The 24,882-nt window shown below is 39.5% G+C and overlaps 1 protein-coding gene across 2 annotated transcripts in view; it reads left to right on the top strand.

The window, feature by feature from the left end:
- The window catches only part of ARFGEF3 (ARFGEF family member 3), an 81,938-nt gene that overhangs the window by 42,947 nt on the left and 14,109 nt on the right, over positions 1 to 24,882 (top strand). Inside the window, exons 10-29 of one of the 2 annotated variants that reach the window (XM_072330699.1) lie at positions 307 to 631; positions 1,938 to 2,050; positions 2,766 to 3,676; positions 7,021 to 7,104; positions 8,370 to 8,536; positions 9,509 to 9,674; positions 11,824 to 11,931; positions 12,187 to 12,402; positions 12,656 to 12,766; positions 14,068 to 14,218; positions 14,663 to 14,977; positions 16,019 to 16,152; positions 17,493 to 17,638; positions 18,158 to 18,337; positions 18,989 to 19,133; positions 20,262 to 20,384; positions 21,578 to 21,681; positions 22,102 to 22,246; positions 23,444 to 23,572; positions 24,139 to 24,315. In XM_072330699.1, coding sequence (XP_072186800.1) covers positions 307 to 631; positions 1,938 to 2,050; positions 2,766 to 3,676; positions 7,021 to 7,104; positions 8,370 to 8,536; positions 9,509 to 9,674; positions 11,824 to 11,931; positions 12,187 to 12,402; positions 12,656 to 12,766; positions 14,068 to 14,218; positions 14,663 to 14,977; positions 16,019 to 16,152; positions 17,493 to 17,638; positions 18,158 to 18,337; positions 18,989 to 19,133; positions 20,262 to 20,384; positions 21,578 to 21,681; positions 22,102 to 22,246; positions 23,444 to 23,572; positions 24,139 to 24,315 — 3,950 coding nt within the window. The remainder of the gene's footprint in view (positions 1 to 306; positions 632 to 1,937; positions 2,051 to 2,765; positions 3,677 to 7,020; positions 7,105 to 8,369; positions 8,537 to 9,508; positions 9,675 to 11,823; positions 11,932 to 12,186; positions 12,403 to 12,655; positions 12,767 to 14,067; positions 14,219 to 14,662; positions 14,978 to 16,018; positions 16,153 to 17,492; positions 17,639 to 18,157; positions 18,338 to 18,988; positions 19,134 to 20,261; positions 20,385 to 21,577; positions 21,682 to 22,101; positions 22,247 to 23,443; positions 23,573 to 24,138; positions 24,316 to 24,882) is intronic. The other variant, XM_072330700.1, reaches the window with a different exon arrangement.

Raw genomic sequence — 24,882 nt, forward strand, 5'->3', positions numbered from 1 at the left:
TCCTACCTCGAGGTATGCTGTAGTTAATTAAAGAGGGAGGTATGCTTTTCTGTGGAGGACACAGCATGGTGCAGCAATGTGAACTTGCAAAATCAGTATCATGTTTATAAAGCCCCCAAATGTATTTTTCTATGTGCTAGCATGCTTATGCCTGGGAGTTTAAAAGAGCCTCATGTAGTTTTGTTATTCAATCTAACCACTGCTGTTCACTGATTAATAAACAGGAGTATGTGCTATGGGCTATTTTCATTCTGTTCCTGTGAGATGTTTCTAGTTACCATCTGCTGCTTTTTCTCTTTTTCTCAGGAAGCAACTGTGTCCAGCCCTAGTAGTAATCCTGGGAAATCCAATCCATGACAAAACTATCACCTCTGCCCACAGCAGCGTCTGTCTAGAAGCTGATTCACCTTCCTCAGGGGTCTCTGATCATGGCCGGGGCTCAGGCTGTTCATCCACAGCGCCTGCCCTTAGCGGGCCTGTTGCACGGACCATATACTATATTGCTGCAGAACTGGTTCGACTGGTGGGGACAGTGGAATCAATGAAGCCTGTGCTGCAGTCTCTCTATCACCGGATATTGCTTTACCCACCACCTCAGCACAGAGTAGAAGCCATCAAAATTATGAAAGAGGTAGGTTGTAAAGTCCAGGTGCAAATCCATGCAAATAATGCAAAACGTTAATTTAACAGTAAGCGTTGCTGAGATGTGCGTATTTGTCCATTCCATACAGCACACTAGTGGTGCTGTAGTTGCCCCTTTCTCAGTACAATTTTTACATCAAAGCTACTCTGACAAATATTTTTAGTTTTACAAAATTGTAATAGCTATATTTGTCTCCATAATGCAAGCTGCTATGGCAGCTCCGTGTTCATGCTTGGAGCGGGTCTTATCACTGAGTCATGACTGCTCTTTTGGATGAGATGCAGTGTAGTGATTCTGTTCTCAACCCCTTTGGCATCTTTCCCCACCCTCTGCTCTTGTGAGAAGACATTCATCCGCACAGTACAGTGTTCCTGACGTTAAGGGGAATGTATGCTTTGATTATGTGCCAGGTTTTTGAAATATGGTTTCCTTGAGCTGTATTAGAGTAGCCAAACGAAAGCTGCCAGTGTCACAAGTGGCTGTTGAGGCTGGTCCTTTATGGCCTGTCACCCTGTACCTGTGGAAGTGCTTGTGAGGCTTCTTCAAACAGCACATCTACATCAGGTGCATTCTTCTCATATTGTGGACTGCAAAGCAGCTTCCATAATTTGTTTGAACAATGGTTTCTTTAGAGAATTTTGCTCTAGCTTGTGTGTAGAGAGGCTGTTTGAAGATCCCTCCTAGCACCACACAACCATCCACAGGGTTGCTGTCAGAACACCCAGTTGTTCTGGCACTTACCTGCCTATAATTTTAAACAATAACAAGATGACAATCTGCACTTAATTTTCAAGATGTTTTAGGAAAATATTAGTTCAATATTTTTACCTTCAGGATCTATCTGTTATCTCTGCTCATTAATACACTTTCTCTCTGAATCACTTCACAGATGGAATCACTTTCTGTGTTTTTGAGTGACTACCTTTTTGTAACTGGGTGACTGAAGGGCAAAAGCCCCTTCAGTATATGATACAATATACTTGTATATTTAGACATTTGAGATTGTCTTGATTGCAGTTCAGTTGAGACATATTCAGTCAGTAATGTAAGGCACTAGAGAGCAATCTATGTGATGTGTGTTGCATATGCCATTTTCCTCTATAAGCATTTTTCTTTTTAAAAAGTGGAAAGATAGCTTTAATAAATAGAACTTCAGTGTGCTGCGTTAGTTTGCTGAGAGAACTTACAGTACTGCTGCTTCAAGTTTCAGCATTTGACCAAACTATGACTCATTTATTGTATTTAAATAACACTTAAATTACCCTCTGGTAACTTATGTTTCCTTTCCTTTCAGATACTTGGCAGTCCTCGGAGGCTTTGTGACTTGGCAGGGCCCTGCTCTTCTGAGTCAGAATCCAGGAAGAGGTCTATTTCTAAAAGGAAGTCCCATCTGGATCTTCTCAAGCTGTATGCTTTCTTTCTTCCTTTATCCTCTTAAACCTGTGTGTAAGACACTTAAATAGTTTTACCTTCGTAAGCATACCCATGTATGAGCTGGGGTATCTCCCAAGTGAAATAAGCTGTGAAACAGTATGATGGGTAAAAACTTTGACCGATTTTTACTGAATCTGGGCTTGTTTGTAAAAACAACCACCTTGAGGAGTTTACAAAAACACACACTTAAATTGTTTTATGGCTGGAAATTCTTGGATTTGGCTCGTAAAACTGCAATGAAGTGCTCATGCTTATTTGGAAGTATATTTACAAGATGAAGTCAAAGGAGGTAATCCAGAATTGAAACATTGCCAGATTGAGCAAGCATTTTTCATTCTCATAAAGAGCATATCTTGTTGATTATTATCAGGACATATAACTTCAGATGGGGGGAGGAAGGCACTGTTTGTTTTGTTTTTCAGTGTGAGTGCTTATCTGTGAGGGCACTTTGCATGCTAGTAAAAATGTACAATATGTATTTCCCTGGTTGGTATTCCCTTTACAGACTGTTTGTATCCACACGGGAGATGTAATTATTTGTTGTAATTCTAGTTGTTTTTTTTCACAAGTAGTATTACAGGATAATTTCACTTCTGTTTTTCCTAGTTCTGGAAGGATAGTGTTGGATAATAGTGACAGGCTTGCTATATATGCTGCATCACTTAGATAAACTCTGTTTTAATTGTAGTATCATGGATGGGATGACAGAAGCTTGCATCAAGGGTGGTATCGAAGCATGTTATGCTTCAGTGTCCTGCGTATTTGCCCTGCTTGGAGCACTGGATGAGCTAAGCCATGGCAGGGGTCTTAGTGAGGAACAGGTCCATCTGCTCCTCCGGCGCTTGGAAGAATTGAAGGATGGGACTGAGACAAGCAGGGACTCCATGGAGATCAATGATGCTGACTTCAGGTGGCAGAGGCGCATTCTATCCTCAGAAAATCCTGCCTGGGAATCTGGAAATGAGAAAAGTCCTGATATTAGCATTAGTGTTACAACAGACACTGGTCAGACCACTTTGGAAGGAGATATGGGGCAGACAACTCCAGAGGATAATCTGGAAAGTCAAAAAAACTCACTGCCATCTCCAGCTGGACATGAAAGCAAAGAGATTCATTATAGAGAACCAGAGTCAGAAACCATTGACCAGCCAGACGTTGTTCAGAGAAGCCACACTATAGTCTATCCAGACATAACTAACTTCTTATCAGTTGATTGCAAGACCCGGTCTTATGGATCCAGGTACAGTGAAAGTAACTTCAGTGTAGATGACCAGGATCTTTCTAGGACTGAGTTTGATTCATGTGACCAGTATTCCATGGCAGCAGAGAAGGACTCTGGCCGATCAGATGTTTCAGACATAGGCTCTGACAATTGCTCCCTGGCTGATGAGGAGCAGACACCACGGGACTGTCCAGGTAGCAGGTCCTTACGTACTGCTGCTCTCTCTCTAAAGTTGCTGAAAAACCAGGAAGCAGACCAGCACAGCGCACAGCTCTTCATCCAGTCACTTGAAGCTCTTCTTCCTCGGCTCATAGCTCTCCCCAGCATAGAGGAGGTGGATGTGGCACTGCAGAACTTCTCTTCAGCTTTTTGCTCAGGTTTGCAAGCAAATATTTACTGTCCAACCAGCATGCACTCTCTAAGAGCACTGTACACATATTCTCTTGTAGGAACTTATCTTCAGAGAACATATCCAGAATAAGGAGGTTTGTGCTCTACAAGGCGCATTCCTCTGCAACAGCATGTTTATTTTAGAATGGGGAAAATTGAATGTGCAGGTTAATTCACTGACACTTAAAAGACTCTGGATTATATCCTCAATCAATAGTAAAATATTTTCTGTAGTGTGATACTTCTTCACAGGCTTGTGAAGATCTGTTGAGAAAATTTGCATGTGCTAACATTAAGGAGAGGCTGCCCATTAGCATGAAAACTGGGGATGTGGGGAAAACTGTCACCTGTTTTGAAAGGAATTAGAGTAGCTTAATATGTTACCTCAGTACTAATAGTAATGCCAAGCCTTGCAGAGGAAATGATAGAAATACTACTACAGTAAGATATTGAAGAGATAAGAAAAGAGGATCAACTCCTCTTTCTCATTCCCTTTTATATATATATATATATATATATATATATATATATATATATATATATTTATATATATTGCAATTTATCATGACAGGAAATTGAAAGCTCAAGTTCAGAGCAACTGAAAACCAGTTAAAAGATCTTACCTTGTAAGAGATAGAATGCCTGCTCTTCTCTCAGGGTTGGATTTGGGATTTTGACTTGCTCAATCAAACAAAAGAAAAGACTATGCAAAGGGAAGTTTGTCCTGTTGACAGTGTAACTAATATATGCACATATCGTTAGAGAGCTTTCTTCTTCCTGGCAGTTGCAAAAGTGGAAATGCTCATGAAAATATATTTCTCTGTTTCTTAAATTTAATTCACCACAATTGCCTTTTCCATCACTTCTCTCCTAACCATTGCTTCATTCATTTGTGCTCTCATACACATTATTCATACAGAGTCAGAAGGGATGCCTCCGCTATCATACAGCAGAATTTTGATATGAAGCTGGGTGAATGTGTTAACTCCACACAAATAAGCTGATATTCTTGATATTCTATTTAAATGCTGCCCAAATAAGCCTAATTCAGAAAGATAGTAATAAGGTTTTCGTAAGAAAGGAGTTGTCTTTAAAAGGTAATTGATGAATGAATTCTGAATCAAGGTGCTCTAAAGCATTCTTCCTATCAAAAAGAATTTGTTTTCCTGTAAAATAGTGAAACTGTAGCATAAGTCCAGGGTTAGAACTCTAACTCCTGTGTGCCTTGCTGGCTCATATGTAGATGAGCATACATCTTTCTCCTAACCTTTTGTCCATCAGATCTCTGTAGAAGGTTCTGAAGTGTTGGAAGAGGTATTCCTAGCAGACTTCCAGATTTTAAAGCTAAACATGACTTTTGTTGTCATTCAGTATGACTAATACAGTGAAAAAGATAGAAGGATAGTAGTCCGTTTTTGCATTAAGTCCATATTTTCTGGTTTGTACATTTCTCTTAAAAAGATACCCAGTCTTAGACTCAGACTGTTGAGATGAAGAAGACCCTTCACATTTCTAAGAAAGCCAGCCTTGTGACGTGATGTATCTTAGTGTTTTCTTAGGGCATTCCCCTTATTTTTGTACACAAGGTCTGTGCTGTTCATGTTTCAGTTGGACATCTGGAACGGGGTTCAGTTGAGCTGAAACAGTTTTTCAATGTGTGCCTCTGATCTTAAACAAAACTCCATCAATATTTCTGAGGTGAAGACTTGTACAGATGAGAGGCATGAGTCTGAAGACCTATTTAAAATATGTCCATGGGTAGGAACACTCTCCTGGAGAGCTTCTGAGACACCAATTCTGCCTCTGACTGGAATATTAAATTATTTCAGAACTCCTTCATTAGCGCCAGAAATTCAAGGCACAAAGTAGGTGATGAAGTGAAGGAACTGATCTGACTACTTGGATGTATAGCATCTATTCGTGTATGATTTTTGAGGACTACATTAGGAAATTTGATTATCAGTTAAGGTTTAAGTTGAGAAGAAGAGACAGATGAAGTTCTGAGACCAACCCACCCAGAAATAGTATTTTTGTTTCTGAGTCTTTATTTAGGTGCATTCATTAATTTTTCTTACACTAGGGAGCAGCGAGATAAGTTAGAGTTTAGCAGTCTTTCCTACCAGCTAGATCCTTAAGTAGTATTGTAACATTGTTGTGCTTTTGTAGGTCTGAAAAACAATGAAAAGATGTAGGAAGTTGCTGACACAGGAATTTAAGCATGGAATCAGCAAAGGAAGCTAGTCAGAATTTAAAGGAAAGTAAGATTTGAAAGTCAGTTGGTTAAAAGCTGGTTATAATGTACCTTCAGAAAACTCTCCCTTGCTTGTTGCTAAATAAAATCAATGCTAAAAAGATCCTAGTGACAATGGAGTATGATGTTCATCTAAAAAATACTTATTTGTCTAGAAATCATCACTGTTGGCTTCAACGAAACATTTGTGTTTTGCGTGGGCTCTCTTTGTCCTTGCCAATTTAAATGAACTGTCCAGACGGCAGGGTGCTAACCTCACTGTTTGCTACGGCTAGCAGATTTTTATGACTAAAATTAATGATCAATATTCTCTTAATTTGGACATCACTATTCTCATGAATTACTGTTTCAAGGAATTAATTCTAATAGTTGTGTGCCGTTGTGTTAATAATCATAGCAAGCATTTTAGCACCAGATTTTGATCACACAGCATTCAGTGGCAAGGTTTTTGTTTTGTTAAGCATCAGTGAAAGTTGTTTATCCATCAGCTCATCCTCTCCTTTTGGGAGGATGAGCTTCTGTCAAATGTAGTTAGTTGTTTTCTGATATTTTAGGGGAAGTTAGGGGTCAGATTTTTTCCAAACACATAAATATATGACCTATTTGTACTAGTCTCTTTTATCTACATCTGTACACAAGCGTGCTTTTATAAGCAGTTTACCTATGTTTTCATTTGCGTAACGCTCTACATTGAGTTGATATTACTCTAGCTAATTCTAGGTCCAGAAATATCTTATTTCAGATACCACACATCAAATTAGTATGTACTAGCTATTTCAAGATCATGATCCAGCACTCAGCAAAGTGTGAAGATCCATCTTTAACTTTAGCGATGGAGTCACTGGAGCTACTTATAGGCCTACTGTTAAGCACAGGGTTATGATTTTGGGACTAGCTAAAGATTCTTTGCTAACATTCACCATAAGAAACCTACCAGAAACACGTGGAAATCCGTGTTGACATAATGTGTGGCCAGCCCTATCACCCCTCTTCCACAAAGGTTGCTCCCTTGAAAGAGTTGTTCATTTTTTAGACCCACCCTGGAACAGTTACTCTCTCTCTAAATCCGCCCTCAAACAGTTATTCACCTTATCCACGCCCCCAAAGTGACGTCAGTGGAAAGTCCGAGAAGGCAGCAGCACAGAACTTTCAAACCCTCACGAGGCAAGAAAAACATTTGCTTCTTTTCTGTGTGTGGATTTTTATTTTTTTATTTTTTAATGTTGATGATTTGTTGTATTTTGTCTAAGAACAGGCATGAGATTTGTGGTGGGAGGAGTATGTTCACAGTCAGCCCCCTTCAGCAGTTAACTAAGCAACACAGCTCTGCTTCTTCATGTAACAAACCTTGGAAGCTCTCTCTTTTGTTTCATTACAAATGTTCCTCTAGGAGAAAATTTACTCCTTAATTTCCCCTAATCAACGTTATACGAATGGATTTCACATTTGATGTGAAAACCATGAAATATTGTGGTTCATGGTGGGAGGGAGTTAAACATGTCTAGATTTTTCATGGCTCAGACAATAGCTCAAAGGAGTTTGGTGAAGGTTTACTAGGACAGCTAACTCAGAGGAAAATGTATGTACTGCCCATCCTACCTAGGAAGAGATTACACCATACAGTCATGCCCAGTGGAACAGCTTCATACAGATAGTGTTTTCAAGAGTACTGAGTGCTTACAGATGATGGCTTATGGGACTGACAAGTGCTCAGCCGTCTAAAAAGCAGGTGTTGTATGACCTAAACAGGGCTTGGAGTTCCCAGCCAGCTTGACTCCAAATATTTGTAAACATCCCTGTAGGTCATGAAAAGAACAATGCCTTGACAACCTGATCCTAGTGGGTGGCAACACTGCACATGGCAGGGGGTTTGGAACTGGATAGGCTTTAAGGTCCCTTCCAACCTAGGCCATTCTTTGATTACAGCCTGACCCTGCAAGGTGCTGAGCACTCCAGTCCCCATCCAGCAGCTCATTTAGCTGGAGTAGGTTTACTGGGACTTTAAAAGGTCTGCGTCCCTTATTAGCACCATCTGTGCCAAGTATGCTCAGTTTCCTGGAAGTACAAAGGCTTTACCGCTGTCCCTACACATCTCACCTTTCTGGTTAGCACTGCAGATGTATCCTGCCCTTTGCTTTGTACCTGGCAGACATCCTAATGAATACTGGTGCTCTGTACGTGTTTCCAATTAAGCGTATTGCTTTGCTGGACTGTGACTGGACTGTTCAGCGTGCTGCAGGACTGCATTATGGATGGACTGTTTAGTTCTCCACTCCCTACTCTAGTACATTAAATAGAGCAACTTCTGCTGATGATTCATTAACTATTCTAGCAATCTGTTGCTGCTGGAATGCTAGGGTTAGTTTCTGATCTTTTTTTCCAGGCAAAATCTGTGTAAAATGTGAGAGCTCACATGGTGTTTTTGTTAGGTATGATGCACTCACCAGGATTTGAAGGAAACCCAAATTTCAGCTTCCAAACTCTGATGAATGCAGACAGTCTCTACATGGTTTCTCATTATACTCTGCTGCTAAACCTAAAATTGGCCAACTCAGATTACTACAGGAAGAAGCCTCCCCAAGCCCCTGTGTTGCTGGTGAGTTGGTGAATACAGGGAAAATGTCTGAAAAGAGGCTGTTTCATTTCCTTTCACATAAAACAGCGTGCCTGTAAGTGTCCTTCATGATACTTGCTAAGTGGAGAAATAATAATTGCAAATTAAGCACACTACTTATAAATTTTGCATGATAAATGTCATGAATCTGAATTACACAGCTTCTCTGTAATTCAGGGAAGAATGAATGCTGCTTACTGATTATCATTAAAGAAGTCATTTTGATGGATGCTGCATCTTTGTAACAAAGCTTCGCTACCATTGTGTGATACATTATGTACTGTTTGTGCCTACTGTAAAGGTGTGTACCTTCATCTTGCAACTACGTTTGAGCATAGTAACAAATGTCTTGCTTAATACCAGCTTTGTGTTTATACAGATGAAGGCATGAGTTGTCTGAGTGAAAGATAATTAGGTTTTAATGCCTAAGTTTACTGAAGATAGCTGGCCCCTGTGGGCCAGCTGCCCCCCTGTCACGGGCACAGGTAGATTTTCAGTTAACCCGTGACGATATGTATCTAATTGGACCACGGTTTGTCTGTGACAGCTGTTAAACACAAAAGGGCCTGACTGCTGGACAAGCAACATTAGGCACCACCATTTTTATTTATTTATTTATTTTAAATGGAGTTGAGATCCTACCCCCACCTTGTAGAAACTGTAAGAGATTGGCTTGTGCCTTTGTCACTGTATGAGAACTCGCAGTATTATTTGTGTCTTGGATGATCTACAATAAGAGAAGGGAAAGCTCTTAATTCATGTTACTCTCCAATGAGGAGGATGTTCATGTCATTTTCAACCATAGAGATGTGCTGTGATTCTGTTAGTTCTTAGCTTTGTATAACTTCGTTTCTACTCCTGCATCACCTTATGCTCAGGAATGGATATAGTGCTAGAAACTTATGCTATAGAACTTTCTGTTGTCTTACATCTGGCTTTTGTGGTTGCCTGCAGAAAGAGTTCATGAAACAGGTTCAGTCCAGTGGAGTGCTGATGATATTTTCCCAAGCCTGGGTTGAAGAACTGTACCACCAGGTACTAGAAAGGAACATGCTAGGGGAAGCTGGATACTGGGGAAGCCCTGAAGAACACAGCCTTCCACTTATCACCATGCTAACTGGTTAGTACAATGTTATGATGGCAGGAACTAGCTTCCAATTGTGTCTAAAGCAAACTGCAATAACACTCTGCTTCAGTCCATTACATATCAAACTTTATAATTGGTCAGTGAGTGATGTTTCAGTCGTGTGCAGCTAAAGGACTCAATGCTGGTGGATACCTAAGTGCTTGTTCTGGGTTAGATAGGAAACTTTATAGCCTGGGTTTAAAAACAAACAAATCCTCTGAAACTTACTAGTAGTCTTGATTATCCATGATCAGCGTAACCTAAATCTGAATAGACTGAGATGTCTTGTTTGCTCAACTTGTCGATTATTGTCTCTGTGCTGGCAGTGTCCCAAAGTCACAATTACTATCAGAATCCAGATGAGCAGGAAGTTCTTATTGCCTACAGAGGAATGCTTGCTAATTAAGATAAATAATGAGGATATGGAATTTAAAAAGAAAGGCACTGTTATTTTCTCTGAAAAGTGGCTGCCTTTTGCTTCAGGAGGTACTAATAGACTTCAGGAGTTGTTAGGAAGAAATACGCTTCTTTAAATGCCACTGGACCCAGAATCCTACTGATATCCCCAATAACCATATAACCATAAATCATATGAATTTTGGTTACCTTTAGAAAATATGTTTATTTAAAAGACTTGTAATCTGGATCCTGATGTATATATTGAATATACCTGAATCACACGGCTGCTAGGCTTTCCAGTCAGTTACAGGCTAAGTGACTCACTGTACTTCTGTAAGCTACTTCAGTTTACACAATGTGAAGATATCATCTGCAGCTTTCTGTTTCCATAGGATTAGTTTAGTAGTACCACTGTGCTTCATAAAGTCGAAATTTTTAAAAGCAATCCAAGGATATATTTAAGTGTATGAATAAAGGAGAGTTTTGCATATTCTGGACAGAGGAATACAGAAATATGTTTGAATCCTGACAGTATGGTGGGGACAGGAAGGATTTATATACTGAACCAGAGCATATTTTAATTCTCTCAGTTTCAGCTACAGCAGGTTTGGTACCTGTTAATGGTGAATGGTAAGACTGCTGTTTTCTTGATGTTGTAGCAAAGCCATTTCTGTATGCCTTTGATACAAATATGAATAGTGGAGTCTGGTCTTGGAAGCTGTCCACAGGTCGGCCCCCTTTTGGTTCAGATTTGTGCTATGCTAGGGATATGCCAAATGGCAGCAGCGAGAAGCTGAAAACCCAGAGCACCTCTAACAAGCACTGAAAAACAATTCTTAGTTTCATTTGAGGGGGGGAAAAAAATCATATATGATTTGCTGAAAGGCAACAGGAAGTTAATGATACTATAGTAGTATAAAATACACTGTGTTTCTGAATGCACATACTATACAATTGCAAAAAAGTGATTAGAACAGTGTATATATGGAGAACTGCTCATCTGAGCCATTAACTTGTAATCAAAGAACAATGTTCTGAGAGGGTTTTGCTGACTGTGTTGAGACCAGTGTTTCCTTTAAATATTGTATGATAAATGGTCATTTGGGAAGCTGAAATAAACAATTTTGGAAAAATAATAGTCATGTGGAAAAGAGACGGATGAGCTTCTAGGAAGCAAATCAGTCCGGTGTCCTTAATATTGAACTCCATGTTGCAAACTAGTCTTGTGTTGAAAATAACATTGTGTTTCTTTTGTTGATGTTGAACCCACATAGGTCTAGTCCACTAACAAGTCCATTTAGAACATAGAATCCCAGTATGTCTAGGGGACTGTGACATATGGGAACACACAGTTACAGGACTTAGCAAAATTTGAAAGGAAATTCTCAGAAATGCAGAAACTGTGCATAAGGGTGCAGGAGATCCAAGACTGTAAGAAATACCATGTAATCTTTACCAGGATTTCCACTGACTGTGTAATGTCAGGGAGCTTTTGGGAGTAGGGATGTTTCCACTCTATGAGAAAAAGCTGGTAATACCAGACAATTATGGCATATAAAGTGCCATAGCTCATGTTTATAAAAAGGCTTCACCAGGCTGACAGAAAAGAGAGACTAAAAAGCATACCCAAGAAATCAGGAACACTAAAAGCTGCTTGAGCAAGGAGTCAGTAAGAGATGCTTGCTTATTGCCATCTGTCTGTTGAGTGGTAAGTAATCTGATGTTTTCTTTAATGTTCTGGCAGACATCGACGGCTTGGGAAGCAGTACAATTGGTGGCCAGTTGATGGCATCTGCTTCAGCTCAATCTCCTCTTTCCCAGAATCAGAAGACAGATGATTCTGTTGTTGCAGGTATTGAGAATATATTGTAAGCACAAGTGTATCTACCAACGGTGAATTGTTCTATAGCATAAACACACTTGGGTTTAAGAACAGCAGTTTAAGACTTGAAGGAAGTGTATCAGTGTATCCTGCAAATGAATCAGTTGGATGGTCTAGCATGCAGGGTACATTCATGACTTCTTTTTTTGCACTCTTTAACTGTTGATAATAGAGGTGCTGTTATGTCATTTTCCAGTAGCAGCAGTAATGCATTTCTCACTTCAGGAGTTGCTTTTGCCCGATACCTCTTAATTGGCTGTTGGAAGAACTTGATTGACACTTTGTCCACACCACTGACTGGTCGCATGGCAGGCAGCTCCAAGGGGCTGGCATTCATCTTGGGAGCAGAAGGAGCCAAAGAGCAGAACCAAAAGGAGAAGGACTCCATATGTGTGAGCCTGGATGGACTGAGGAGGGCAGCTCGCCTGAGCTGTGCCCTAGGTACTGCTGTGTTTTGTGTTGTCGTGGCACACTCACAAAACAGGATGATAACTTTCCCTAAATGAATTTGGAAGAGAAAAGCAGTATTCTTTTCTAGTCTGGGATGATCAAGGTACCTGTAGAACTTCCCATAGAACCCACCTTACCTACAACATAAACTTATACGTCCATTTTGACTTGACTCAACCTGTCATTCAGATTGCTTGGGGTTAGGGAGGAAATGCTAGTTAAACATTCTGCTTTTCCTTTACAGGAGTTGCTGCTAACTGTGCATCTGCTCTTGCCCAAATGGCTGCTGCATCCTGTGTCCAAGAAGAGAAAGAGGAAAAAGAAATCCAAGAGCCCAGTGACGCTATAGCTCAAGGTATCAATGTGATTAAATGGTCTACCTTATCTCACATTGTCAGCAGAGATGCAGCTGGAAGGTACTTTGCTATACACAAAAGAACAACAGGAGATGTCACCATTACTTTTTTATAAGCATATGGGAAATAAGCCTAGAGGCTTTAATAAATGTCCTCCTGTCATAGGTTCTTAACAATATGCCATGTTAAATGTAATTTATACAGAACTGAAATCACCTTAACAACAAGTAAGGTTAACTGCTTTTTGTTGTTGATTTTTTTTTTAATGTGTACTTCTGAAGCTTTGTGATACTCATACAATCAGGGGGCATCAGAAAAACAGTATTTTGTAGCTGTATTGTGTGATAGCATAAGTTGAACTTGCGTTCCTCTCCCTGAATTGTCTTGAATTGAGTTAAAGGGAGATGGAATGGTAATTTGAAAAATATATATGGTGTAACAGATAAAATGTTCTGCACCCTTGTGCAGAAATTCCACACCCAGTGAAAGTCAATCAAGTCTTTGATGTTTGGTTGGAGATCAGGAAACATCTGATTTCTAATGACAAGAAACCCATAACAAAAAATACAGTTGCACTGATCATCCTACTTGGCACTGGAATTTGGTGTCTCAGTAGAGAAAACAAACCTGAGGTCTGAAGGCAAGCTACCTTTTGACCTCTCAATATAACTGAATTGAGTTGGCCAGGCAGCATAAAAGCAAAAAGGAGGCAGTAGTAGTGGCCAGAGGCAAGCAGATTTGTTTTATGCAAGTTTGGGAAGTTTCAGAATTTGTGTCAATTCCAATACAGCATGAAAATTAAGCTTTTTGGAGATTTTCATGAAAGAGAAGATCCAAATGGTTGTAGTTCAGATTAGGGTTAGTTTTGCTATGACAAGAGTATCCATTATCAACAGTTCTTTGTTGGGACTTTTGCATGGAAATTATGTGAACTCCATAAACCCTTTTTTCTATTGCAAAAGAGATTTCAGTAAAAAATAAATAAATAATAATCCAGTCGGCACAAAAGAGAAACATGTAGTATTGCTGGCAATGCTGCATATGTTTCTGTGGGCAGTAAGATATGAATTTGAGGGTAGAGGGGTGTCAATCTGAGACTGATTTTTCATAAAATCAGTCCAAAGAGATTTCCATTTTAAAACTGCCTTATGTTTATGTAGAAAAAATGAGATTATGTAGTTCATTTTTTTGTCTGAATTCCAACTTCTTTTGTAGCTTTCAGGCTGTATACCTTTATCACCACCAAATTTTTGTTTGAAAGCTGGATAAAGCAATGTTCTTTTTGATTTTTGTGCTGCAGTGAAACAGAAAGTGGAGCAGAAACTGGAGCAGATGGGGAAAGTGCAGGGAGTCTGCCTACACACTGCTCATGTTTTGTGTATGGATGCAGTCCTGAATGTGGGCCTGGAGATGGGAAGCCACAATCAAGACTGCTGGCCGCATGTGTTCAGGTACTTAGCAGCTTTCCCAAAAGAAACAATTTACAACATCTTGCCACAAAGTCTGATACAAAGGACTTCATATATTCTGGGAGTCTTCTCTATAGTCAGTAACAGAGTGAATTAACTGTAAATATCTGTAAAAGAAAAATCACATCTTTCCACCTCTGTTTAGAGATAAAATCAATGCTTAGAAAATTCAGTGTTGTCAGACGGCTGTGTCCTGAAACCTAAACGGCCATTCAGGTTCCTCAGCTAGGTTGTTTGCTATCTGGAGACATGGGAGGCCAAAAGGATGTAAGAGACCAGGCTATCTGTGATGTGTCTGAGAGTTCTACTTAAACTATGCTTCTGACTTGAGTACAGACTCAAGCATTTCTTCATTGAGTCCTCTGATTTAGGGATGCAAGATCTGTTGTTCTGTGGCATTAATCCATCTTTTCCTTCTGTTCTCAGGGTGTGTGAGTACATCAGCACTCTGGAGCACACCCACTTCAGTGACGGAACCTCCCAGCCCTGCCTTACCATCACCCAGTCACAGCAGGCACCTGGAGGCCCACACTCAGACACTGAGCTGGGAGATGCTCCTCAGGAACAGACCCCTGAGCAGGAGACCACCCTCAGCAGCAATCCTATCATTCAGCCAGTTTCCATCCAGGAACTTGTCAAGGAGAGCAGTAAGGGCAGAGCTTTTGACTTCCGTGGAGGCAGCCTGCTGTGTGGGACCAGTGCTGCCAAGGCTGTTCTCACACTCTCCACACAAGCTGACAGGTAAAAGCATCACTAGATTCTCTGTTCCTAAAACAAAGACCAAAATGGACCTTTCTGTGAAGCAGTGGGCCCTGATCTTTACATCTGTTGTAGCCACTTGCTTCAGTTGAGTTTCACAAGGGAGCTAAATGTCACAGCCAGCAGCTCTTAAAAGACTTGGTTTTCTGTACCATGGCTGTACTTTCTCTGCTTTTTGGAAGTGCTGGGCCGGGTATGTATGAATCTGACAGTAAATGCATCCTAGAAGTGGTAGTTTTATTGCAAGTAAATTAATCTATTGTGTTTGCTCATTAAAGCAGACCAAAAGAAAAAAATAGGTGTTGTGTCTTGACAGGAAGGGACTGAGTCACAAGACCAGTGTCAGTTGGAAAGCAGCTGCTACTGTCAGAACAACAGAAAGTTTTCCATGAAAGGCAGAATCAGGAAATCACGGCTGTGTTATCTTCTGACTGTACCATGTGAAATTTCTTTGTGTTCTATGGGAACTTGCCTCTAATCTATGCAAAATTTTGCTGCTTTAAGGGTACAGATCTAACTCTTAAATCTTAAGGGCTCATTGCAGTTGAAAATAATGGCTTTGTTTATATTCCAAAATAGCAATTCAGATACAGCAGCTTTAGATCTAAGACTTAAATTGATTTCTTTCTCATGTTAAGGGGCTTTTCAAATGGAGCGAACTGCTATAGTCAGTGAAACTCTGATCATGTAAGTTGGGAGGGCTGAGCATATTAGTTTTTGTAATTATTGTTTATGAACTGTTTATGCAATTAAGATACACTTAAGGGGCAGTGGTGATTCCTTGAAAAAGAGTTTTTTTTGCTGTAGTGCTGCATTTGTATCTTGGGAGGGTTCTGTCTGGTCCTACAGTGCTCTACTTTCTACCTTCCAATTAATAATACTTCTGGATCAAAGTCTTCCTGTGTGTGTGTTGCCAGAGGCAGCACACAGCAGTTATATACATGTAAAGATTTTCCTCTTACAAACACGTTTAGGTCTCCATATCATGAATTTTTCAGTTGATTTCTATTCTTTTATTCACAGGCTCTTTGAAGATGCTGCAGATAAGTTAAATTTGATGGCACTGGCAGGCTTCCTTTACCAGCTCAAGAAGGCTTCTCAGGCCCAACTTTTCCATTCTGTCACAGATACAGTTGATTACTCCTTAGCAATGCCAGGTAGAAAAAAAAAAAAAAAAAAAAAACACAAAAAACACAGAATTATTTGTCTCACTTACAACTGCACTGCTTGCAAGATTAGCTTTGTGTCCTTATGGTTTAAATTTTTCCCCTTGAAATTTCCAGAGTATAAAGAAAACAATATTTATTCTAATAAGATCTTTCCTTTGGAGTACCACAAAGTCTTTGGAAAAGATGGAGAACTTTTTTTAGACAAGGACCACATCTACCCCTGCTGTGAGATGTTTCAGATGACATTTGCTCAGAGGTGTTCATAAAATGAATGATAGCAAATGAAGCACCCAGTTGAAAAATGAAAAAATTGGACATGGGAGTTGTCTGCTTACTCTTCCCAGAGAAGTGAAGCATATACTTTACAGTGCAAAACCTGTAAAAACACTGTCTGTCCTGTGGCAGATGTGAAAACCAACTCAATTGGTTTCTTCTTTCTCTGAGGTGCTACTTAACATTATCTCAGTATAAAAATTAACAGCTCTTTTTTGGCTCATCCTTGTCTCCAATTTCTTTCTTTCTTTCTTTCTTTCTTTCTTTCTTTCTTTCTTTCTTTCTTTCTTTCTTTCTTTCTTTCTTTCTTTCTTTCTTTCTTTCTTTCTTTCTTTCTTTCTTTCTTTCTTTCTTTCTTTCAAATAAAAAGGTATAGCATTATATGTTATCAGTAAGTCAACAGTAGCTAGTAATAATGACATTACAATAGGGCAATTAATTGCATATATATATTTACATTGTAAGTGGCATACCTGTATTTTAAAATAGCATATTTCTAATGAGCCAATGAAGTGTATTTTCAAATGTTGTAAGAGGAAGGGAAGATGAGTTGTTTTCAGTAGGAAGTAGAAGTGTTAGTGGCTGTAAAACCCATGATCTCTCAAATACTCTGCTTTGCACTAATTGTGTGGTAATAAGTACAAAGCAAAACAAAATAATCTGCAGTCTATATTCTTTCCTGTAGATGTCACCAAAGGTTTTTACAACTGCTATTTTGGTTCTCAGTATCAATTGTTTACCTCCTTTCTTAACTTGTCTTATCCATACTGGATATCATAATTGAATTATAATGCATTGTTTTCCAAGTCCTTATGTCTTAAAAACATTCCCAAAAAATCTTAACTCAAAGCAAAATGAAATGTTTTTATTGCATTGTTCATAAAGTTTGGGTCTGTCTCCTTTTACCTACCCAGGTATAAACTTTTTTCCACTGATTTCTTCCTGGCTGATTATTATTAGTTTCAAACCCAATTTACATTTGTCTTTAGACATCCAGAGATGGAGGAGCAGCTGTTTGTTTACTCTTCTGTTTATTTTGTTTTACTCCCTTGTAGGAGAAGTAAAATCCACCCAGGACAGGAGAAGTGCACTTCACTTGTTCCGACTTGGTGATGCCATGCTCAGAATTGTGAGGAGTAAATCCCGCCCACTGCTCCACCTCATGCGCTGCTGGAGCCTGGTGGCACCTCACCTGGTAGAGGTAGGATTGAGGAGAAAATGGGAATGTGTGCAAGGGATGGCAAAGCTGAAACAGCTGAAGAAGGCTTAATGGTCTTCTTGAAATGCGTAACAGCCCTTAACATTATGTCTTGTTTGGTTTGTTCTCTTCATTTTTAAGTTCCATAAATGGCCTAATATAAGCATGATGACATGCCACTTTTTTTATCAGATATGATGTATATATGTAAAAACTTTAAAAAGGGAAAAAATTATCACCTGGTAGCAACAAAAACAAGTAGTTTACATGAGATCTGTTCTATGGGGTTAATTGTTTAATGTATCTTTAGGTGTCTGCTCCTTCAATTTTCATCAAATCTTTAGGCATCTGTGAGGCCCCTAGCAGCTCATCGTCTCAGTCACCCAATTCCATAGCAGTACTTTCCCATTTTCTTTGCAATGGGCTCCCCAGATACAGTCATGATGATGCTCTCATTAGGGTTCAGCATCATCAAGTGCTTTTGTGTTCAGGCAAAGTCTTATATTCTTCCTCTCCCTGCAGGCTGCCTGTCACAAAGAGAGACATGTGTCTCGGAAGGCTGTCTCCTTCATCCATGACATCCTTACTGAAGTGCTGACAGACTGGAATGAGCCTTCTCATTTTCACTTTAATGAGTCGCTTTTCCGCCCCTTTGAGCGTATCATGCAGCTGGAGCTATGTGATGAGGATGTGCAAGACCAGGCAAGTCAGACCTGATTAGGGTGTGTGTGTCTGACCTACCACGCTTGTAAGAAGGATGGTCAGCAGAGTGCACTTGGTCCACTTGAATATTTCCCAGACGCCCTTCAAATGGTGTTCTTCGATTATCTTCAGGAATTCAGGAGGGCCTGGCCTACCTAAATCAGCTTTATGTTAGCATGCAGATATCTTTATGTGCTTCAAAAGAACCTTGACACGTTGCTGTTCAGTTTAGCTTACTGTGAAGCAGTTACAAAATGGTATGTATGTGGCCCTGTTCTTCAGTGAGGTCTTCCCTCAGACGCAGACTCAAATGTGCTGCTTTAGCCTACCAAATTATTGTTTTATTTCCCAAGATTCTAGTACACCAGGTATTAGAACAGTACAGTGCAGAAGCGCTGTGCTTTCAGAACTCTCCCCCTGTCCACTTACCTGTTTATTGCTTAGACTTGTTCTTTAGCAGAAGTGATTAAAGCAATTTAATTCAATTATCTTACAAATAAATAAATAAATAGTCTAGATTTTGAAATCCAGACAAAAAAAAATACATAAGTATATCTAGAAATGTGTTCAAACCTTCCTCATTCCTTCTGCAGGTCCAGCTTTGTATCAGTTCTGGTTTTATTCTTTGAGCCTTTCCTACACTGTTTGCAGGTGGTCACCTCCATAGGAGAGCTGGTGGAAATGTGTTCAACCCAGATCCAGTCAGGATGGAGACCCCTGTTCAGTGCCCTGGAAACAGTTCACAGCAGCAATAAGTCAGAAGTTAAAGAGTACCTCGTAGGAGAATACTCTATGGGTAAGGTCTTAAGCACTGACTGTTTTGTGTGTGCTTTTGTTTCCCAGTCTAATACCTTGAGGCCCCAAGAAATAACTCAGGACATTTTAAATGCCTGACCTGAATAGATGCTCTGAAGCAGTATCACTCACAATGGCACTGTAATACTCTAGGACTGTACTGAAGTATCTGATTTATTAGGTTGGGAGTGAAAGCAGAGATAATTTCCTTTTTATCCTTTCAGTTCTGGCAGATAAGTTGAATAAGAAAGAAATACTTCAAACCTATTTGAATAGTTTTGAGCAAAACAAAGTGTGTGAGTGCTGAGCATAGTTGGGTTCTTCTCACTGCCCTGCTGCAGTGACTGCATGTCACCACCTCTCATGTCAACTGTCCTTCTTACCAGGTGAAACCTCCTGCTCTTACACATCAAAGTCAGTTGGTGTGATAGTCCAGGCAGGTACTTGTCCAAACACTGAATCAAAGAGATTCTAATTACTAGTGCTGTTACAAATCATATTTATTTTTACAATTGATCCTACCTGTTTCTGTGATGATTGCTAGCACGGAAGCTGGGTAGAAAGGACAGATAGTTTTAATCTGTCCTCTTGCCATGTTTACAGGTTAATAAATGTTACAAGTTATTCATAAAGGATACGGTTTGCCTCCTAAATTTTGTCGTTCAGATCTGTTATGATCAGTGGCAAAATGCAAGTGTATAAAGCTTTTGAAGACTGATTAACTACTTAGGAAAAACAAAGCTTTTTGTCACTGTATCAGAAGAGTCAGAATAGGTTTCAGCGTGACTGCTGTGTCGTCTTGACAATTAGGACTAAGGCTCCACCAAACAAAAGTGTTTACTCAACTGAGTTTGAGTGCACATACCTGCTCTTACCATTTGGGCACTGGTAAGCTGGTATTTTTAATAGATATTATGAAGGAAGGGGTCAGCATTAATTCCAGTGTAGGGTTACACAAGTTGCCTTGGGAGCAAAAGAGGAGAAAGCATGTTAGTTTTTACTTCTGGAGCATTTCTGTCTCTGCCCAGAACAGAACTAATCCTACAGATTCAGTTAAATTGTTGAGAAACTGTTAGAAATTCATCTTTATGGGGTATGGGGAAAAGTCCTCATCTTGTTATTTCCACAGGGAAACAACAGGCCCCAGTGTTTGATGTCTTCGAAGCATTTCTAAACACAGACAGCATCCAAGTCTTTGCCAATGCCGCCACCAGTTATATTATGTGCCTTATGAAGTTTGTGAAAGGACTGGGTAAATACTTTCATTTTCCTTGTATTTTGTTAACCTATGTTATGTCAGACTTGATTCTGCCAAAAATGAGAATCCTGCTTTGTAACACAGAGTATAGTAGGGAAAAGAGACGCAAGAATTAAGTCCAAAATGCTTTTAAAAAACAAAAAAGCATGGCCAAAGGAGAACTTCAGAAACATTTTGAATGCTAACAAGGGTGTGAGTTATTATAGCAGCAAAGATGCATCTCTCTCTTTTAAATGTTTTCGTCATTTGATCTTATTTACATCAGGACTCGCTTAAGTTCAGTTAAAAATAAATAAATAAAAGAACACAATAATGGAGATATGACCCTGGCATTGTGCTATGATAGCACAGGTTGTCTGTAACAGATGATATGTCTTATGTTCAGAGGTCAAAGCTATGTGGCTTCTTTGTACTCTTTCCCACCTCAGTAGTGTTTTGCATATGCAATGCTGAAAACCTGCTGAAATTTGATTGAAATTGTGAGCATTAATTGTTCTGTTGTGCTGCCGAGAACAGCAGAGACTGGATGCGTCAAGTCACAGTGTAATCATTGGGTTTCACCAAACTTCAGAATAGAGGAGAGTGATGCTGGGTCGTTCTACCCACAAGTTCTTTTGCTTGCCTTGGCTGTTTCAGTTTAACACTTTTCATTGAACTGTGAAATTGGTGTATTTTTCCCATGTGTGAATTGCAAAATTTCTAGTAAGCAGTTAAGTTTCTTTTTTTTCCTGTACTTATATGAGTACAACTCAGGCCAAAAAATCCACAGAGGTATTAATGTTTGTAAGTACCTAACTGCAATTATTGCTTTCCTATCAAGTTATTTCAACATTTATATCAACTGGGGACAGAATTCAGCTCGTAATGACAGACTAGAGCTCTAATTATTATTACGAAAGCAGAACAAACTTGCTTGTCCAGTACAAGCAAGGAGAATTTGCATCCCTTCTGTAGATATGCTGTCGTATTTCTTTAAGTTTCTTACTTTCATGAGATAAGTTTGTCCCCTTTGTGGTTACACATCATAAAGCAAGATATGGGAATCATTCAGTTGTCATCTAATAAGATCAGACAAAGGATGATTTCTGCATTCTGTTCAGACACCGGAATACAATTGCATGAAAAACAAAAACTAATCCGGTTTGTTTCTCTTCTGTCCCTCCCAATGCTGCCTTTCCCATCCTTAGGGGAAGTAGATTGTAAGGAGATGGGTGACTGTGTGCCAGGATCAGGATCAGCATCTACAGACTTGTGCCTTCCCGCGCTTGATTACCTCAGGAGATGTTCTCAGGTATATTGATCAGTCTTGCACAGGTACTAACATGGCCTAGGAGACAGTCCTGACCTCAGGACTTTGCATTGCTGGTTGGGTAATGTGCATGAATACAATAGTATTTGCTACCGGGCTGCTGTTAAGAGGCTACACTGCCAGATAGAGATTGGCAAGCTGAAGGATCTTCTTGTGTTCTGAGCCAGCTAACAGCAGGAAAACTGAGGTGGTAACAGCACTCAGAACTGAAGGGTTTGTGGGGGAAAACACATTCAAAACCTAACAGTAGCACATCCAGAATGACATAAATTCTTACTTGAACAGATACTGTAAGACAGAGCTAAAAGTAGTAACATTTCTCTAATGTTTTTTTTTTGTTTGTTTGTTTGTTTTTGTTTTTTTTTCTCTTTTATTTTATTTATTTATTTATTCATTTTTTAGTTGTTAGCCAAAATCTACAAAATGCCCTTGAAACCTATTTTCCTCAGTGGCCGGCTGGTTAATATACCCCGGAGAGTGCAGGAGCAGTCAGCCAGCAGTGAGGATGGGATTGAGTGCATCCTTTCTGACTTCGATGACGACACCGGTAAGTGCACTGAAAGCAGGAAATGTAAGATTAATCAATTGTTTCTTTTACGTGTCACTGTAAAATTTTGCCAACTACTAAAAGCGAAAAGGAGGAGAAAAATTCACAGAATTTATTGTGTCTGTTGTCTGTATACACACACAGCTTAGAGTTCTTTTCCAAAAAAGTGGTCAGGAACTGAAACAAGCTGTCCACAGAGGTGGTTGAATCACCGTCCCTTGAGGTGCTTAAGAAACATTTAGATGCTGTACTAAAGAATGTGGTTTGGTGGGCAAGTATATTGATGGTAGGTGGATGGCTGGTTTGGATGGTCTCGGAGGTGTTATCCAACCTTGGTGATTCTGCAAGTCTATGAAAAGTCAGTTCCAAGATCTTGCAGAACGTTTTAGCCTACTTTTCCTTAGGGTGGTGCAATGTATTTTCATTGTGTCTTTTATTCCATGCCAAACTGTTTGAGAAGTTGCTAAAAGAGAATGTTTCTCAGCTCTTCCAGATTTGAAGATAGCCACACTTAGTGCTGAGTGAGTTGTGCTGTTTCCTTACTTAGATAATTAAACAATTCTGTATAAAACAGGTACAAACTGTTCTGGGCAGATTCCCACTACTAGTGGAATCCCTTAGGGTTATGTATCTCACATACAACTGTACTTCTTGCAGGATTTCCTGTGCATTCTTACAGTTTTAATTTTTCCAGTTGTAAATGAAACACATTTAGCCTAGTTTAATCTTTTTTAGGGGCAATTCAGAGCCCTTAGAAGGGGTTGAGTATTTTCTTGGGACAGGTACCACATCTGCACTTTTTGTAAGACACTTCATTACCGGACTTTGCATTTTATATGCTGTTAAAAGAAAGAACTATAAGGTTCAATTTTCACAGGCTAACTTGTCAATCAAGATATGAAAATACAGTAAATAAAAAAATAATAATAATAATCAAGAACTGGACTAGTGGGAGTAGCAAACAGAACAGAAAAAGGTTTGTGGAGGAAGAAGAATGGGACAAAACATGAAACTTAATTGAAGGAAAAGAGACAAAAACTGATATTGCTCTCTGCAATTATACTGCAGCAGTGAGTAAGAAAGTACTTATGATCTTTTAAGTTAATTGATTCCCTTGTCTCCATTGCTTTCTGAGGGTTCCACCTGTGGTCAGTGCAGCATCACACTGCTTTTTAAACTTTGTTTTCTTACTTGTAGGCCTTATCAATGTCTGGATTATTCTGCTGGAAGAATTAACAACTGCCATATCCAACTGTCCTCGCCAGCACCAACCTCCAACTCTAGATCTGCTCTTTGAATTGCTGCGGGATGTTGCCAAGACACCTGGTAATTAAAGGATAAACTGTGAGCTACTGGAGCCCTGGCCTGTCCCTCCTAGAATCCTAACCCATGTCTATAAACTGTAATACTCTTCACGCTAGAGCTGCACAGACATGCTCAAATACAATGGAGTTTTCTCAGAATGGGATTTGTGGTTCCAGTTAGTTAGCCTATTGTACTGTGGTGACAGAAGGCACGTTGTAGGAGTATGCTGAAGTCCTGCATGCACAAATAAAGAGGTGCGGTATTCTGGCAGTGTCCTGGCTACAGAAAACATTTGCTTGAACTGATAAAGTTATACAGTCCTGTAGACCTCCCGGGAAGCACAGGGGATTCACAGTTGAGTAAACATTCATGTACTCAGAAGTAAAACTAAACTCTCAATGAAATCTACAACTGCACCCCTCTCTTAACCTCTTTTTTATAAAGAGTTTCAGAACCTGCCTTCTCTAGAATCCCCCCTGGCCTCAAGCTTGGAGTAAATTAAGAAATGCATCTTGAATGTAAATTAAGAAACGCGTCTTGAATCTGTGTAAGCAAAAATATGCAACCATCACTGTGTTTATTTTAAGGCCCAGGATTTGGCATTTATGCAGTTGTACATCTTCTGCTTCCTACGATGTCCCTTTGGCTCCATCGCAGCCATGGTGACCATTCCTATTGGGATGTGGCATCTGCTAATTTCAAGCATGCCATTGGCCTTTCTTGTGAACTTGTAGTGGAGCACATTCAAAACTTCATACATTCAGGTATGTCCTAACACTATCAAATCTCCTGGCAGTTGTTCAATGGCATGTTACTGAATAACTACCTTGGAAAGGGGTTTCTTTGCTTTTTGGTTGCTCAAGTGCAAAACAACAGAGGGAGAGTTAAGGATTTCTGTTTGTTTTCTTTCCTAATAAGAAATAGAAAAAAATACAACTTGAAAGAGACTTGTAGAGGTTATTTAGTCCATGCTGTTGCTTAGACAAGGACTAACTTCAAAATTAAGTAAGTCATCACAGTGTTTATTACGCTTTCCAAAAGAAGACAACGGGACTTTGATCTTAAGGAACTATAACATTCAGAAACGGAAGCTAACAGAATTTCTTTAGTACAACTGAAGTCTAGGCATCTTAAATTGTTAACCTCAAAAGGACCATTTCTCATTTCAGTAGGGTGGGATGCATGTTTCAAAATTGAACTCCACTGCTATTTATCAATCTGCATAAAAATAATGGGTTTTACGAAGTCTCTGAATTGCAGTAAGACTGTCTTTAACTACAATGCAAATGTAATGACTCTAAATAAAACCAGTCTGTGTCTTCTCCTCACAG

This window comes from Excalfactoria chinensis, chromosome 3 (assembly GCF_039878825.1).
Source record: "Excalfactoria chinensis isolate bCotChi1 chromosome 3, bCotChi1.hap2, whole genome shotgun sequence".
NCBI lineage: Eukaryota > Metazoa > Chordata > Aves > Galliformes > Phasianidae > Excalfactoria > Excalfactoria chinensis.